General features: G+C 46.6%; 1 protein-coding gene across 1 annotated transcript in view; it reads right to left on the bottom strand.

Moving 5' to 3' along the window:
* LOC307110189 (acyl-coenzyme A synthetase ACSM1, mitochondrial-like) overlaps positions 1-14,341 on the bottom strand; it is a gene marked incomplete at its 5' end in the record, with an annotated part of 41,505 nt that overhangs the window by 18,165 nt on the left and 8,999 nt on the right. Inside the window, 5 exons of the mRNA XM_079789192.1 lie at positions 6,106-6,207; positions 6,700-6,780; positions 8,903-9,026; positions 12,379-12,458; positions 13,238-13,397. Coding sequence (XP_079645318.1) covers positions 6,106-6,207; positions 6,700-6,780; positions 8,903-9,026; positions 12,379-12,458; positions 13,238-13,397 — 547 coding nt within the window. The remainder of the gene's footprint in view (positions 1-6,105; positions 6,208-6,699; positions 6,781-8,902; positions 9,027-12,378; positions 12,459-13,237; positions 13,398-14,341) is intronic.

The following is a 14,341-nucleotide window of genomic DNA, read 5'->3' as shown; positions in this document are numbered from 1 at the left end:
TCATAGTAGGGGACTTTAATACCCCACTAACACCACCGAACAAATCCTCTAAGCAAAAAAAAAACAGCAAAGAAACAACAATATTAAATGACTCACTAGATCAGATGGAATTAATTGACATCTTCACAACATTCCACCCCAAAGCCACAGAATATACATTCTTCTCAAGTGCACATGGGTCATTTTCAAAGATAGACCACATATTGGGGCACAGGCAAAGTCTCTTCAAATTCAAGAAGAGAGAAATCAGTGTAGCTGGATCCCGGGTCCGGGTGAGGCCGTGCACCCCTGGATCCGGGTGAGGCTGGGTCCCGGGTCCGGGTGAGGCCGCGCGCCCCCGGGTCCGGGCGAGGCCACGTGCCCCTGGGTCCGGGTGAAGCTGGATCCTGGGTCCGGGTGAGGCTGTGCACCCCTGGATCCGGGTGAGGCTGGGTCCCGGGTCCAGGTGAGGCCACGCCCCTGGGTCCGGGCGAGGCCACGCACCCCTGGGTCCGGGTGTAGCTGGATCCCGGGTCTGGGTGAGGCCATGCGCCCCTAGATCTGGGTGAGGCTGGGTCCCGGGTCCGGGTGAGGCCGCTGGCCGCCGGGTCCGGGCGAGGCCACGCGCCCCTGGGTCCAGGTGAAGCTGGATCCCAGGTCCATGTGAGGCCGTGCGCCCCTGGATCCGGGTGAAGCTGGGTCTCGGGTCCGGGTGAAGCTGGATCCCGGGTCCGGGTGAGGCTGTGTGCCCCTGGATCCGGGTGAGGCTGGGTCCCGGGTCCGGGTGAAGCTGGATCCCGGGTCCGGGTGAGGCCACGCCCTTGGGTCCAGGAGAGGCCACGAACCCCTGAGTCCAGGTGAGGCCACGCGCCCTTGGGTCCGGGTGAGGCTGGATCCCGGGACTGGGTAAGGCCACACACACCTGATTCCAGGTGAGGCCACGCGCCCCGGGGCCTGGGTGATGCTGGGTCCCAGGTCCGGGTGAGGCCACGCCCTTGGGTCCAGGAGAGGCCACGAACCCCTGAGTCCAGGTGAGGCCACGCGCCCTTGGGTCCGGGTGAGGCTGGATCCCGGGACTGGGTAAGGCCACACACACCTGATTCCAGGTGAGGCCACGCGCCCCGGGGCCTGGGTGATGCTGGGTCCCAGGTCCGGGTGAGGCCGCGCGCCCCTGAGTCCGGGTGAAGTCGCGCCCCTGCATCCGAGCGAGACCAAACCAGAGGGAGTCGGACCTGCATTACCACCATTTGTCCACCATCCAGAACTGAAAAGTCAGTGCCGACATGTACACATAAGGAACTGGTGGACATAGAAATTGGGTCTCAAAAGAACTGTTGGTCCAGAAAGAAACTTACTACAGACTGATTCATTTGCCTGTCAGCATAACTATTATTGCTCGTCTCACATTCGGTTCTTATAAGTATATTTCTAGTAACACATGATCTCGCTCATCTAGGGGAAATGATGAACAACATAGACTGATGAACAAGAACAGACCCAGAAACAAGGAGGCATCGATCGGACTGTCGGGCCTCAGAAGGAGGGTAGGGGAGGGTGGGGATAGGGGGGAGAGATCAACCAAAGGACTTGTGTGCATGCATACGAGCCTAACCAATGGTTAAGGACAACAGGGGGGTGGGGGCATCCATGGGGAGGGGTGGGGGATGGGAATGGGGGGATGAGGACAAATATGTGACACCTTAATCAATAAAGAAATTTAAATTTAAAAAAAAAGAAGAGAGAAATCATATCAAGCATTTTCTCAGATCACAATGGCATAAAACCAGAAATCAACTACAATAAAAACAATTAAAAAATTAAATACCTGGAGGCTAAATAGCATGCTATTAAACAATGATTAGGTTACCAAAGATACCAAAGAAGAAATAAAAAGCATCATGGCAACAATTGACAATGAAAACACAACAACCCAAAATCTATGGGACACAGAGAAAGCAGTCTTGAGAGGAAAATACATAGCTCTGCAGGCCTATCTCATAAAACAAGAAAAGATGGTAATAAATTATCTAACCTTACAACTCAAAGAGTTAGAAAGAGAACAACAAGAAAAGCCCAGGATAAGGAGAAGGAAAGAAATAATAAAGATCAGAGTGGAGATAAATGACATAGAGACCAAAAAACCAATACAAAAGATCAACAAAAGCAAGAGCTGGTTCTTTGAAAGGATAAACAAGATTGATGAACCTCTGGCCAGGCTCACCAAGAAGCAAAGAGAGAGGATCCAAATAAACAAAATCAGACATGAAAGAGGCCAAGTAACAACCAATTCCACAAAAATACAAATGATTATGAAAAAATACTATGAACAGCTCTATTCCAACAAAATGGACAACCTAGATAAAATGGACATATTCTTAGAAAAATACAAGCTCCCAAAACTCAATCAAGAAGAATTAAAAAAAAAACTGAATAGGCCGATAACTACTGAATAAATTGAAGCAGCTATCAAAAATCTTCCAGCAAACAAAAGCCGTGGTCCAGACGGCTTTACAGGGGAGTTCTTCCAAGCATTCAAAGAACTAAAACCTATCCCCCTCAGACTATTTCAAAAAATTCAAGAGAAAAGCACACTTCCAAGCTTTTTCTATGAAGCCAGCATTACCCTAATTCCAAAACCAGATAAAGACACCACAAAAAAAGAAAACTACAGCCCAATATCTTTAATGAACATAGATGATAAAATCCTCAACAAAATTCTAGCAAATAGAATTCAGCATTATATTAGAAAGATCATACACCATGATCAAGTGAGATTTATTCTGGGGATGCAAGGATGGTACAATATCCGCAAATCAATAAATGTGATACATCACATAAAAAAAGAGACAAAAATCAGATAATCATATCAATCAATGCTGAAAAAACATTTGACAAAATCCAACACCCTCTCTTGATAAAAACTCTCAGCAAAGTGGGAATCAACAGATCATACCACAACATAATAAAAGCCTTATACGACAAACCTACAGCCAACATCATACTCAATGGGCAACAACTAAACTCATTTCCCCTAAGAACTGGAACAAGACAGGGATGCCCACTTTCACCACTCCTGTTCAATATAGTATTTGAAGTGCTAGCCATAGTGATCAGACAAGAAGAAGAAATAAACGGCATCCAAAAACGAAAAGAAGTAAAACTGTCCTTATTTGCAAATGACATGATACAATACATAGAAAACCCCCAAAGACCCCATCAAAAAACTACTGGACCTAATAAGTGAATTTGGCAAAGTAGCAGGATACAAAATTAACACCCAGAAATCTATGGCTTTTTGATACAATAATAATGAACTCACAGAAAGAGAAGTAAAATAAACAATCCCATTTACCATTGCACCAAAAAAATTAAGATACCTAGGAATCAACTTAACTAAGGATGTAAAAGACCTGTACTATGAAAAATACAGGACATTGAAAAAAAGAGATAGCAGTAGACATGAACAAATGGAGGAATATACCATGTTCATGAATTGGTAGAATCAACATCATTAAAATGTCCGCACTACCTAAAGCAATCTATAAATTCAATGCAATTCCCATTAAGAAACCAATGACATACTTCAAAAACCTAGAACAAACTCTCCAAAATTCATCTGGAATAAAAAAAAAGACCCCGAATAGCTGCAGCAATCTTGAGAAAGAAGAACAATGTTGGAGGTATCACAATACCAGATATCAAGCTACACTACAAAGCCACTGTTCTCAAAACTGCCTGGTACTGGCACAAGAACTGACATAGACAGTGGAACAGAACAGAGAATCCAGAAATCAACACAAGCCAGTATGCTCAATTAATATTTGACAAAGGGGGCAAGAGCATACAATGGAGACAAGACAGTCTTTTCAATAAACGATGTTGTAAACACTGGACAGATACTTGCAAAAAAAATGAAACTAGACCAACAACTTACACCATACACAATAATAAACTCAAAATGGATAAAGGACTTAAATGTAAGACAGGAAACCATAAAAAATCTTAGAAGAAGCCATAGGCAGCAAAATAGCAGACATTGTCGTAGCAATATCTTTACTGATACAGCTCATTGGGCTTTGGAAACTAAAGAGAAAATAAACAAATGGGACTACATCAAAATAAAAAGCTTTGCACAGCAAAAGAAACCATCAACAAAACAACAAGAGAGCCCACTGCATGGGAGAACATATTTTTTAATGTTATCTCCGATAAGGGTTTAATCTCCAACATTTACAGGGAACTCATACAACTTAACAAAAGGAAGATAAACAATCCAATCAAAAAATGGGTAGAGGACCTAAATAGACACTTTTTGAAAGAGGACATTCAGAATTCCAACAAACATATGAAAACATGCTCAAAGTCACTAATCATCTGAGAGATGCAAATCAAAACGACAATGAGGTACAATCTCACACCTGTCAGAATGGCTATCATCAACAAATCAAAAAACGACAAGTGCTGGTGAGGATTCAGAGAAAAAAGAACCCTTCTGCAGTGCTGGTGGGAATGCAGACTGGTGCAGCCACTGTGGAAGACAGTATGGAGTTTCCTCAAAAAGTTAAAAATAGAAATCCCATTTGACCCAGTAATCCAACTTCTAGGACTATATCCCAAGAAACCAGAAACACCGATTAGAAAGGATGTATGAGCCCCTATGTTCATAGCAGCACAATTTACCATAGCCAAGAGTTGGAAACAGCTTAACTGCCTATCAGCAGATGAGTGGATTAGAAAACTGTGGTACATCTACACAATGGAATACTATGCTGCTGTAAAAAAGAAGGAACTCTTACCATTTGCAACAGCATGGATGGAACTGGAGAGCATTATGCTAAGTGAAATAAGCCAGTCAGTGAAAGAAAAATACCACATGATCTCACTCATTTATGGGTAATAAAGAACATTATAAACTGATGAACAAAAATAGATACAGAGACAGAGCAGCATCGAACAGATCGTCAAAATACAGCAGGAAGGCTGGGGAAGTTTGGAGGGGAGGTAAGAGATCAAACAAAGGACTTGTATGCATGCATATAAGCATAACCAATGGACATAAGAAACAGGGGGGTAGGGGACACTGGGGGAAAGTCAATGGGGAAAAAAAGGAGACATATGTACTACTCTTTCTAATACTTTAAGCAATAAAATAAAATAAAAATAAAAAAGAATAAAATAAAAAAACAAGAAAAATTTACAATAAACTATTTAACCCTTCAACTGAAAGAACTAGAAAGAGGACAACAGGAAAAGCCCAGAGAAGCAGAAGGAATGAAATAATAAAGATCAGAGCAGAAATAAATGACATAGAGACTAAAAAAGTAATAATAATAATCAATGAAACCAAGAGCTGGATCTTTGAAAAGATAAACAAAATTGATGAATGGTTTAGCCAGCAGTTTTTACTGTGGGTAGATAGTATCACATGAGGAGCAGCACACCCTGGAGGCCACAGTGATGACAACAGTGACAACTAAAGGGTCTCTGATGGCTGTTCTTTTGGAGAAAGGAGATGGAATCTGAGATCCATTTCAGGTGTGCCCAGCCTTCCATGGCCCATCGTGGAAGCTGAGAATTTCCTCTTAGTGGCCTCTACTACCCTGGGAGGGCTAGGCTTTATCTGGTCGGGAGTCTCAGCAGGTTTCCTTAGAGCCCATCACAGGTTTCTGTAACCCCTGAATTTCCCATTAGGCTCTGGGGCTGAAAGACATGGATTTGAACTGTAGCTCTGCCATGTATGTGACACGGGAAAACACATGACCCCTACAGTCTGCAGGAGGTTTTCTCTGAGGAGTGGGGTAGGGAGGCCTCAGGAGGCTCAGGACAGTTACCAGGTTTGCGCACACCCCGTTGGTAAACTGGAGGTAGGATGTGAACCCAGCCGAAGCCTGCATTCTTAATCATCAGCCCCAAGTCCGATGACTCCGAAGCCCGGCTTCTCTCCCGCACCAGTGCCACATGGGTCAGGAGAAGAAAGGCTGTGAGCTTTGCGTGAACTAGACCTGGCTTCACCGAACTGGAGCACATAACGGGAGATGGGAGGAGTCTCAGGATGCACAATAGAGTCCCCTCCGTTTTCACTACAGGGGTGCATGGGCCAGGGAGCTGCAGGCGGGGCGCCCTTACCTCATACAACATGAACAGGCCAATGGGCTTGGTGGGCTTGATCCTGATGCCAAGGTTGCCTTCAGTGTTGGGCGGCAGGATGTTGCCCTTGTCGTCGATGATCTGGAGCAAGAGGTCTGTGAGGCCCCCTGCAGGGCTCCCAGCCCTCCTGCCCCCCACCCCCACCCCAAGCTCTGCCTGGCTTATGCGTGTGACACCAGTGGGGACCATGGGGAGATCCCTGTCAGAAAACAGAATGAAGCTGTCAGGTCTTTGAAATCAGCAAGTCATGGGCGTGTTTGTTTCCGGGTGTGGACACCGCATGTGTCTTCAAGCTAGAAAACAGGGTCAGGACAAGCTAAGAGCCCGGAGGGTGGACAGAGCTGCCGGCGTGCCTCCAGGTCCTGTGCGCCACGGCTGTGTGCGCGGCATCGGCGGGCACGGAGAGCTGCACTGATGCCCACAATACTGACCCTCCCAGGACACCAGAGGGGACCTAGGAGAGGAGGAGGGACAACTCGGGCAGGGGGCGCGGCTCTTCTGCCGCCTGGTGTCACACGGGGCTGATCCCAGCTGAGCCCTCAGTGCTCCCTGGCCACGCCTTTAGGACCAAACCTGGACGTCGAAGGGTGGGATGGCTTTCCCCATGGAACCGGGCTTGACCTGTGACCCCCGGGTAGTGCCGCATGTGAATCCCTGTGCACAAAAGGAAGAGAAGACCAGTTGTCAAAGGCTCCAGGCGGATAAGGAGCAGCAAGAATGGTTCACGGCACTCCTGCTCCCAGGGCCATGCGGCGCTGCTCATAGAGCCTGTGGGGGAGCTGGAAGCTCTGTGTCCTGGGCTCAGGGCATTGACCCAGCTCTTCAGCAGACATTCACTGCGCCCGACATGGGGCATGTCCTGGGCCAGTGCCCGATGCCGGGGCCACAGGGCCCCGTGGGGGAGGCCAGGAAAGGAGCACAGGGCTGAGCTCGGGGCTGTGGGGTGTGGTGGGTGGGAGTGCCCACTGCATGCCAGGCGTGTGTCCATTGACCAACACTTACTCAGCACCGACCCTGACAGGAACCCTGCCTCATCTGCCCTCGGGGCTGCGCTGGAATCACTTGGGCTGTGCCTCTGCCACCTCTCCCACCCCATTGGCCCTCCTGGTGAACTACGCCTCCTTCCTGGTTCTCTGAAGCTCACATCTGTCCTAAAGCTCAGCCTGCACAGTCACATAGATGAGTTAATGCCCTGGGTCTGACCTGTCAAAGGGGCTCGGTGGGCACCCCCTCTCAGAGCCTGTGGGGCAGGAAGCTGCTCAGGCTCCCACCAGTGAGCTAACCTGGCTCCTTAGGGCAACCAGCCCAGACTCAGACCCCATGAGAAGTCCCGGGTGATCCTCCTCTGGTGGCATTTCCCAGCATTTCTGTGGTCGCCAACAGGCCTTATACTGACTTTTGCGGGTGTTTCCCTCCATAGATAACAAGTGTCTGAGCTTAGAGATGCCACTTAGGCTCTGCACCCCTAACACCTGGAACACGACCCCCCCACATCACTGAGGACAGCGGTCTGACCCTGGGGGATGTGCAGGCTGGGCATCGACAGGGCTTGCACACTCGCTTCCACTCCCCTCGCCACCTCCCGCAGGGTCGGCATTCTATTCCCATTTTGGAGACAGGGAGGTCGAGCTTCTGGCAGGTTCCACGGTTTGCCTATGGGCTTGATGCTGCCATTGGCGATGCTGAGAGGAACTGAGACTGGATCTCCTGGCAGAGGAAGGTCTGACTCTCCAAGCTGCTGCTCACTCTTCAGGACTCAGCAACGCCCACAGGGGAGGGAGCGGGTTGCAAGAGCTTTGAGCAATGAGGCTCCCTGCGGCCAGGAGGAGTATCTGTGGCTCAAGCAGTGGACGCCAAGGGGCGGGGTTACGGGTGTAGCGGGTGCTTCTCCTTGTCCAACAGTGAGCTGTGAGCCAAGCAAGGTCAGGCCTAGAGCCCTCACATTCCTCAGGCCTGGAAGCAGACCACTTCACTGACCAAAATAAAACTTTTTTCTCAAAAACAACACACCATCAGACAAACATGTGAATTAGGACCAAGAGAGCCCGCCCTACAGGTCCTGAGAGGGGTGACTCTGTGAGCTGACAGGATGGTGGGAGGCGGGCGAGTGGCTGTGTCAGCATCAGGGGGTTGAGGATGCTTCCGGAGAGAGGCAGCCCCTCCTCCCACCACTGAAGCCCTTGAGGGTCCAGACAGCACAGCAGGCTGCTAGGCTTGCCCACTGCGTGCTCACTGACACCCTTGGGGGTCACACTGTGTGTGTGTGTGTGTGTGTGTGTGTGTGTGTGTGTGTGTGATGGCCCTGCTCCCTCCTCCGCTCCTGTTCGTGGTCCACAATCACACGTGTGTGCTGCCCCCATACAACCCAGAGATGAGCTTCGGGGCCAGCTCCTGCCTGGCCCTGTGGCTGCTGCTCTAGGGAGGGAGGGTGACCTGGGCAGCACTCGCAGGCGGGGCCTCTGTGAGGCAGGTGTCGCCTCCATTGGCATCGCTCCTCCCAGCTCCTTGATCCCAGGGTCATAGCCCGGTCCTCAGACCCCTATGGAAGGTTTTGTCCAATAGCCGTCAGCACACTGGGGTCTTGACAAGTCGAAGACTGTGTGTGAATTCTCTCTCTGCAAACTGATTTGGGGCCAATCTGCCTGGAACTCCAGAGCCGCCCTCTGCTGGCTGCGAGCCCAGTGGGATCTGTGCACACAGTGGGGCCTGTGCACACGCTCTGGCAGATTCAGCTCCTCTGCTGGGCTCGGTGGCCCTGCGGGGCCCGTCCACCTACCGTTTCTGACTGTCCATAGATTTGGTGGATCAGAAGGCCCGTCCGTTCTCTCCACTTCTCTTGCTCCTCGGGCAGCACGGCTTCTCCGCCAGCAGAGCAATGCTCCAGAGTGGGGAACCTGAGGCTTGGCGGAGACAGGTGTCCACAGAGCTTCAGAGCAGACATCTGGCTCCCCTACTTCCCCCTCTCCCCCCAACACCTCTTCTGTTACACAGAGTCAGGAGTGGTGGACAAGGGGGCTGGTTTCATTAGGGGTGTCTTCCTCACTCGTCTGGAGCTTTCTGCAATGTAGGTAAAATTAGCAGTCTCCAGTGGAGTCATTAGTGATGCCCTGATTGGATTTTTACTGGGTTTGGACCAAGTTCATCATCTGAGGAATGTTGCAAAAAGTGGCTGTCATATGAGCTTTAAAATATAGGTAGAGGCAGACTCCAAGGGCATGCAGGGATGGAAGCTTCGTGAATAAAAGCAAGTTATATTTCAGAGTTAGCTTCGGAAGGGTAGTTGTTCAAGTCCTCGACATTTTAACTCTGTGTCTAAATGTTATTAGGTCTGATTTTTGAAGCAGCCATTTCCATTTTAGAGTCTCTGAAATATATATAAGTGCGCATTAGGTTCAAAGATAAGATTGCAGTTTAGCTCAAAATTAATCTACAAACACGGGGAAATATAAAATAAAACTATAGCAAAATAACACAACATCCATCAGATTGGTAAAAATTAAAGACTCTGACAGGAACAAATGTTGCCAAAGATGTGGAACAAGGGAACGCCGCCTCCCTGCTTGTGGGCACACACAGCGATTGGATACTTTGGAAAATAGGGGGTAGGATGCGGTGTCAGTGTGACTCAGCAATTTCTCCTGAAAGACCCCACATAGTGAGTGCTTATGTGCTCAGAGTGAAGGTGCAAGAACAGTGGTAGTCATCAATTGCCCTCAAATGAAACCACCCAAATGTCCATTAGTGGTTGAAGAGATGGAAAAATATGGACTTTTCATAAAATTGATATTATATGGCAATAAAAGTTAGCTACAGCAATATAATGCAACGTGGGCTCACCTTAGAAATATAACATTGGAAAAGAAGCTGCATATTACAGAATTATATGATTACAAACCTCACAAGCAACTAAAAGAGACTGATATTTCCTTAAGAGGTAAACTACGAGGAGAGGGGGGCGTGGAGGAAGAAAAAAACACACAAATGAGTGAACACCATAAAAGTCAAGATAGTGAGTTCCTTTCGGGGAGTTGGAGAGGTCTGAGTAGGTCACTTGGGCTGGCAATGTTCTCTTATTGTGACTTGAATGAGTGGTTACCTAATGGTTTAATTTTCAAAAATTTCTTTATCTACAAATCTATGTCTTATGTATTTTTCTGTGTTTGTTATTTCACAATCAAAAAGTTTAAAAAAGAGAAACACCCACAATGATGCAAGGCTCACTGTTTCATTTGGATCTGAGTCCTGCTTAATAAACAAATTTGACTGGCTGATAATTATCGCTACCAGCATTACACACACAAACACACACACACACACACACACACACACACACACACACACACTAGCTCTCACTGCCCTCAAAGAACCAGAGTTAAAACAGTCAGACCGTTACCATCCTTGGCTGGTTATTGAAAGAAACAGCCAGGGGAGAGGCTGACCATGTTGAGCACAGTCAGCTGGGAAGTAGAGACCCATTTGCTTCACCAGGAAGCTCCAGTTTCACACCCAAGAAATGGCAGCATAGCTCCCCCAAGGGGATTAACACCTCTCTCTCCCCTGTGGTCCAGGATTGTGTGTGGGAGGGGGCATGGGGGAGATCAGGAACTGCCCAGTGAAGTCAAAATGGCACAGGGGGAGGTGTTGGACCATAGAGGATGTCAGTCTAACCTAGGAAAAGATCCTTGACTAGGGGTGGACCCATGCATGCCCCTGGAATCTTGGGAAGTTAACTGGTTGTTTTGAAAAGGCTCCTGGTTGAGACCCAGGGGGTAATGCTGGCTCTCTCTCTTGCCTGGGACCCCACTGGCCCAATTTGTTCCTGTCCCTCCTGCCCAGGAGCAAAGGACCATGCAGGTCTACAGTAAGGTGACCAGATTTTAACATTGGTAAAGCGGGACACCATTGGCGGGGGGGGGGGCGGGGGGGGCCGGGGGAGGGTGGTGGGGGGGGGGGTTCTTGATTAAAAATTTGGTCTATATTGTAATCGCTTTTGATTTTTTAATAAAAGGAAATTCACTTCTTAGATCATCGTTGAATTTGCATCCTCTTTTCTTACTCATTATGTTAAAAATGTAAAAAAATAATTTAAAATTATATTATAAATTATTATATACATATTGCTTAAAAACACAGTAAGTAGGTACATAATTACATGAACATATTTTATTGTTAGTTTATAAATTAAATTAATTTGATTTTTATAAAGTAACTATATTTTAAAAATTATTTTAATTTTAATCCTATATTTCTTTCTAAATAATAACAATACTAACTTGTATTATTTTTCCTCTGAATTTGCCATAACCTAAGTCGTAAGTGTCACTTTCAAGGCCGGCGCTAGACCTTTTGCCGCCACTATAAAATATAAATAATACGAGTACTGTCTGCTAAATTCAAGAAAATTTATGTATTTATGAAATAAATAAATAAATTACTTATCTAAATTATCTGAATAGCTGATTTGTAATGACATCACTTGTTTAACTAGCTTACTAGCACGCAGTACGATGTGTATCGTCTGAGAGACAGTTACAAAATGTTTTCGTCGTTGCCAATCCCAAAAAATGCCATTGTTCATTAAGTCCAAACAATGGTGGTCGAATTCTAACAACTGATCAACAATGCGAACTTTGATAAGCAGTTCTCGATAATCAGTTCTCAACAATTATTTGTTATTATTAAAGTTTAACATTATAAAATTAATAAAAATAATATAAAACTCATATCCTGGCTAAATAGCCACATGGCCGCCGGAAACCGTATATTCCCTTCCCATTCTCCCGCCATTCCCTAGCTTGTCTTGCATTCTTTCCAAAAATTGGGACTTTTTAAAAACGCCGTGGGACACGGGACAAATTGTTAAAAATCAGGACTGTCCCGCCAAAAGCGGGATGTCTGGTCACCTTAGTCTACAGCCACCTGGGCCTGGGAGAGACTTCCAGGCCCGAAGGATCATGAAGCAGAAACTCCGGGCATTGGCCTCTGCGTTGGCCTGTTGAAGACGAGATTGGACTTTTTCCAGGGCAGGGCCGAGAGATGGGCCTTGGGAAGCCCAGAGGAGAACTCTATTGATGTTACGTAACAAATAAACCACATTGAACACATCGCAATCTCCTGTGCGTGGATCTTTGGGATTCTTTCCTCCCAACCCCATGCAAGAGCCTGTTTTCCACCGACACCAAGACCTCAGTGAAACAGACTCCTTAAAATCCTACCCAAAGATTGTGATTACAACAAGCCACTTCTACATACCTGCTAAAATTCTGCTGCAGAATCATTCGAAATACAGAGGGCGCAGCAAAGTACTGGGTGATGGGGTATTTAAAGAGTGTCTACAAGGTGAACAGAGAAAAATTTTATATTTATACTTAAGATGAAAAATACTGTCCAATTATTACCATTCTTTTGTTGTTCGTGGTGGCAACTTAATTCTTTAAATTATTACCATTTTAATTCTGATCTCCCTTCTGGGAGAGCACATTCATCCATGATGTACGCATAATAACAGCAACTGCTGCCAGTTCCTGAGTGTTTTCAGGTGCAGGCCTGAGGGCTAAGCACTTTACACACTGTGCCTGTATCATCTCAATATTCCCAACAACCTTATGAGGTTGTAACTATTAAAACTCCATCTGACAGGTGAAGAGACTGAGCTCGGAGAGGTGAGGTTACCACTAACAAATGTTGAAGGTGTGAAAGGGAGTGGGGTGTGGGGGGTAATGGGGGAATAAGGACACATATGTAAAAAATAATAATAATAATTTAAAAAAATAAAAAAAAATAAAGGTGTGAAAGGGAACTAAAACCATCATATTCCAAGGGCTCTGTATTTAAACACTTCAATCAGTTCACACACACACACCAGCCACCTGGCCCTGGAGGAGCCAGGAGACCTGAGATTGTGCTGGTTGCTTTAATTTCTCAAAATGTGTATTCTAGGTGGTTCACTGACTGATTCAGCGCCTCACATTTTCAGACACCCAGAGCCCAGGTTATATCACCCTAATGGGCTGCTTTGTTCTATACACTATTCTCCGCAGGGGCCAGCTTTTGAGCCTGAAACATGAGTTTCTCCTGGAGTTTGTTGACACTGACACATTAGTCCTCTTACCTCTACAATGACCTTAGGGTCAAACTGAGGCAGATGATGGATGAAGACTGTAGACCCTGCTGTCCATGGTTCAAACAGGGTCCCCATGATAGCCACAATCCAGCCTGGATCTGACATGCACCAGAAGACATCAGTGGCCTTCAGCTGCAGTAATTTCCTGCTGACTCCAAAATACAGTGACTTCAGCTTTGTAACCACAGTTGCATTCTTGGTCAAGGCACATGCCTGGGTTGTGGGCACGATCTCTAATCACTGATGTTTCTATCTCTTCTCCCTTCTTCTTTGAAACCAATTAAATATAATTTTTAAAAGTGCAACTTTGAGTCCTGCACTGTCTCTCATTTTAAAAAATAATAAATAATTACAATAATCAACGGGGAAAAATATCCTTGGGTGAGGATTAACAAAAATAAGTAAAAAATAACAGAAACAGCTGGTAGATGGAAAATTGAATCCAGTTGCTACTCATCTAGGACTGAAGCATTTCTCCACCTACTCTTACTGCTTCTGCAGGAACTCTGTGTGCATTACTCCTTGAGAAAAACTCAACTCTCCCATTAGGAGAGATGGCTTTGAAGAGCTCTTCTATTAGTAGGGAGGGGCCTGGAGAGCCATTCACACTCCCTCTTCCCATCTCTTAGGGCTGTGGTACACCCACAGGAAATTACAAGCTAGGGACCTCTGTTCTGAGCTTCAGACCCAACTGCCCACTGGGCATCTCTTCTGGGTTGTCTCTCGGGCATCTCAAACCCAGAGCATCCTAATGTCTCCTGCTCCTCTGGACTAATTCTTCTCCAGTGCTCTCTGTGTTTCAGTGAATGTCATTACTGTCCAAGCTCAAAACCTGGGAGTCCACCTTGACTCTCCAGCCCCTCCCACCTCCCATATCTTGCCAGCACACCTTCCCATTCTATTTCCTAAAATCTCAGACTTCTTAACTTACTTCATGTCCCCAGCACCTTGTCCAAACCACCACCATCTTGCTCTGAAATTATTCTAAGAACCCCTAACAGGTCTTTCTAAATCTATTATTTTCCCCAGCCATTCTCCATACTTCAGCCACAGTGATCTTTTCAAAATACAAATTTGATTAGGTCTCTCCCT

Source organism: Cnephaeus nilssonii, assembly GCF_951640355.1.
Source record: "Cnephaeus nilssonii genome assembly, chromosome: 2".
NCBI lineage: Eukaryota > Metazoa > Chordata > Mammalia > Chiroptera > Vespertilionidae > Cnephaeus > Cnephaeus nilssonii.
This window is presented reverse-complemented; position numbering and strand designations above follow the sequence as displayed.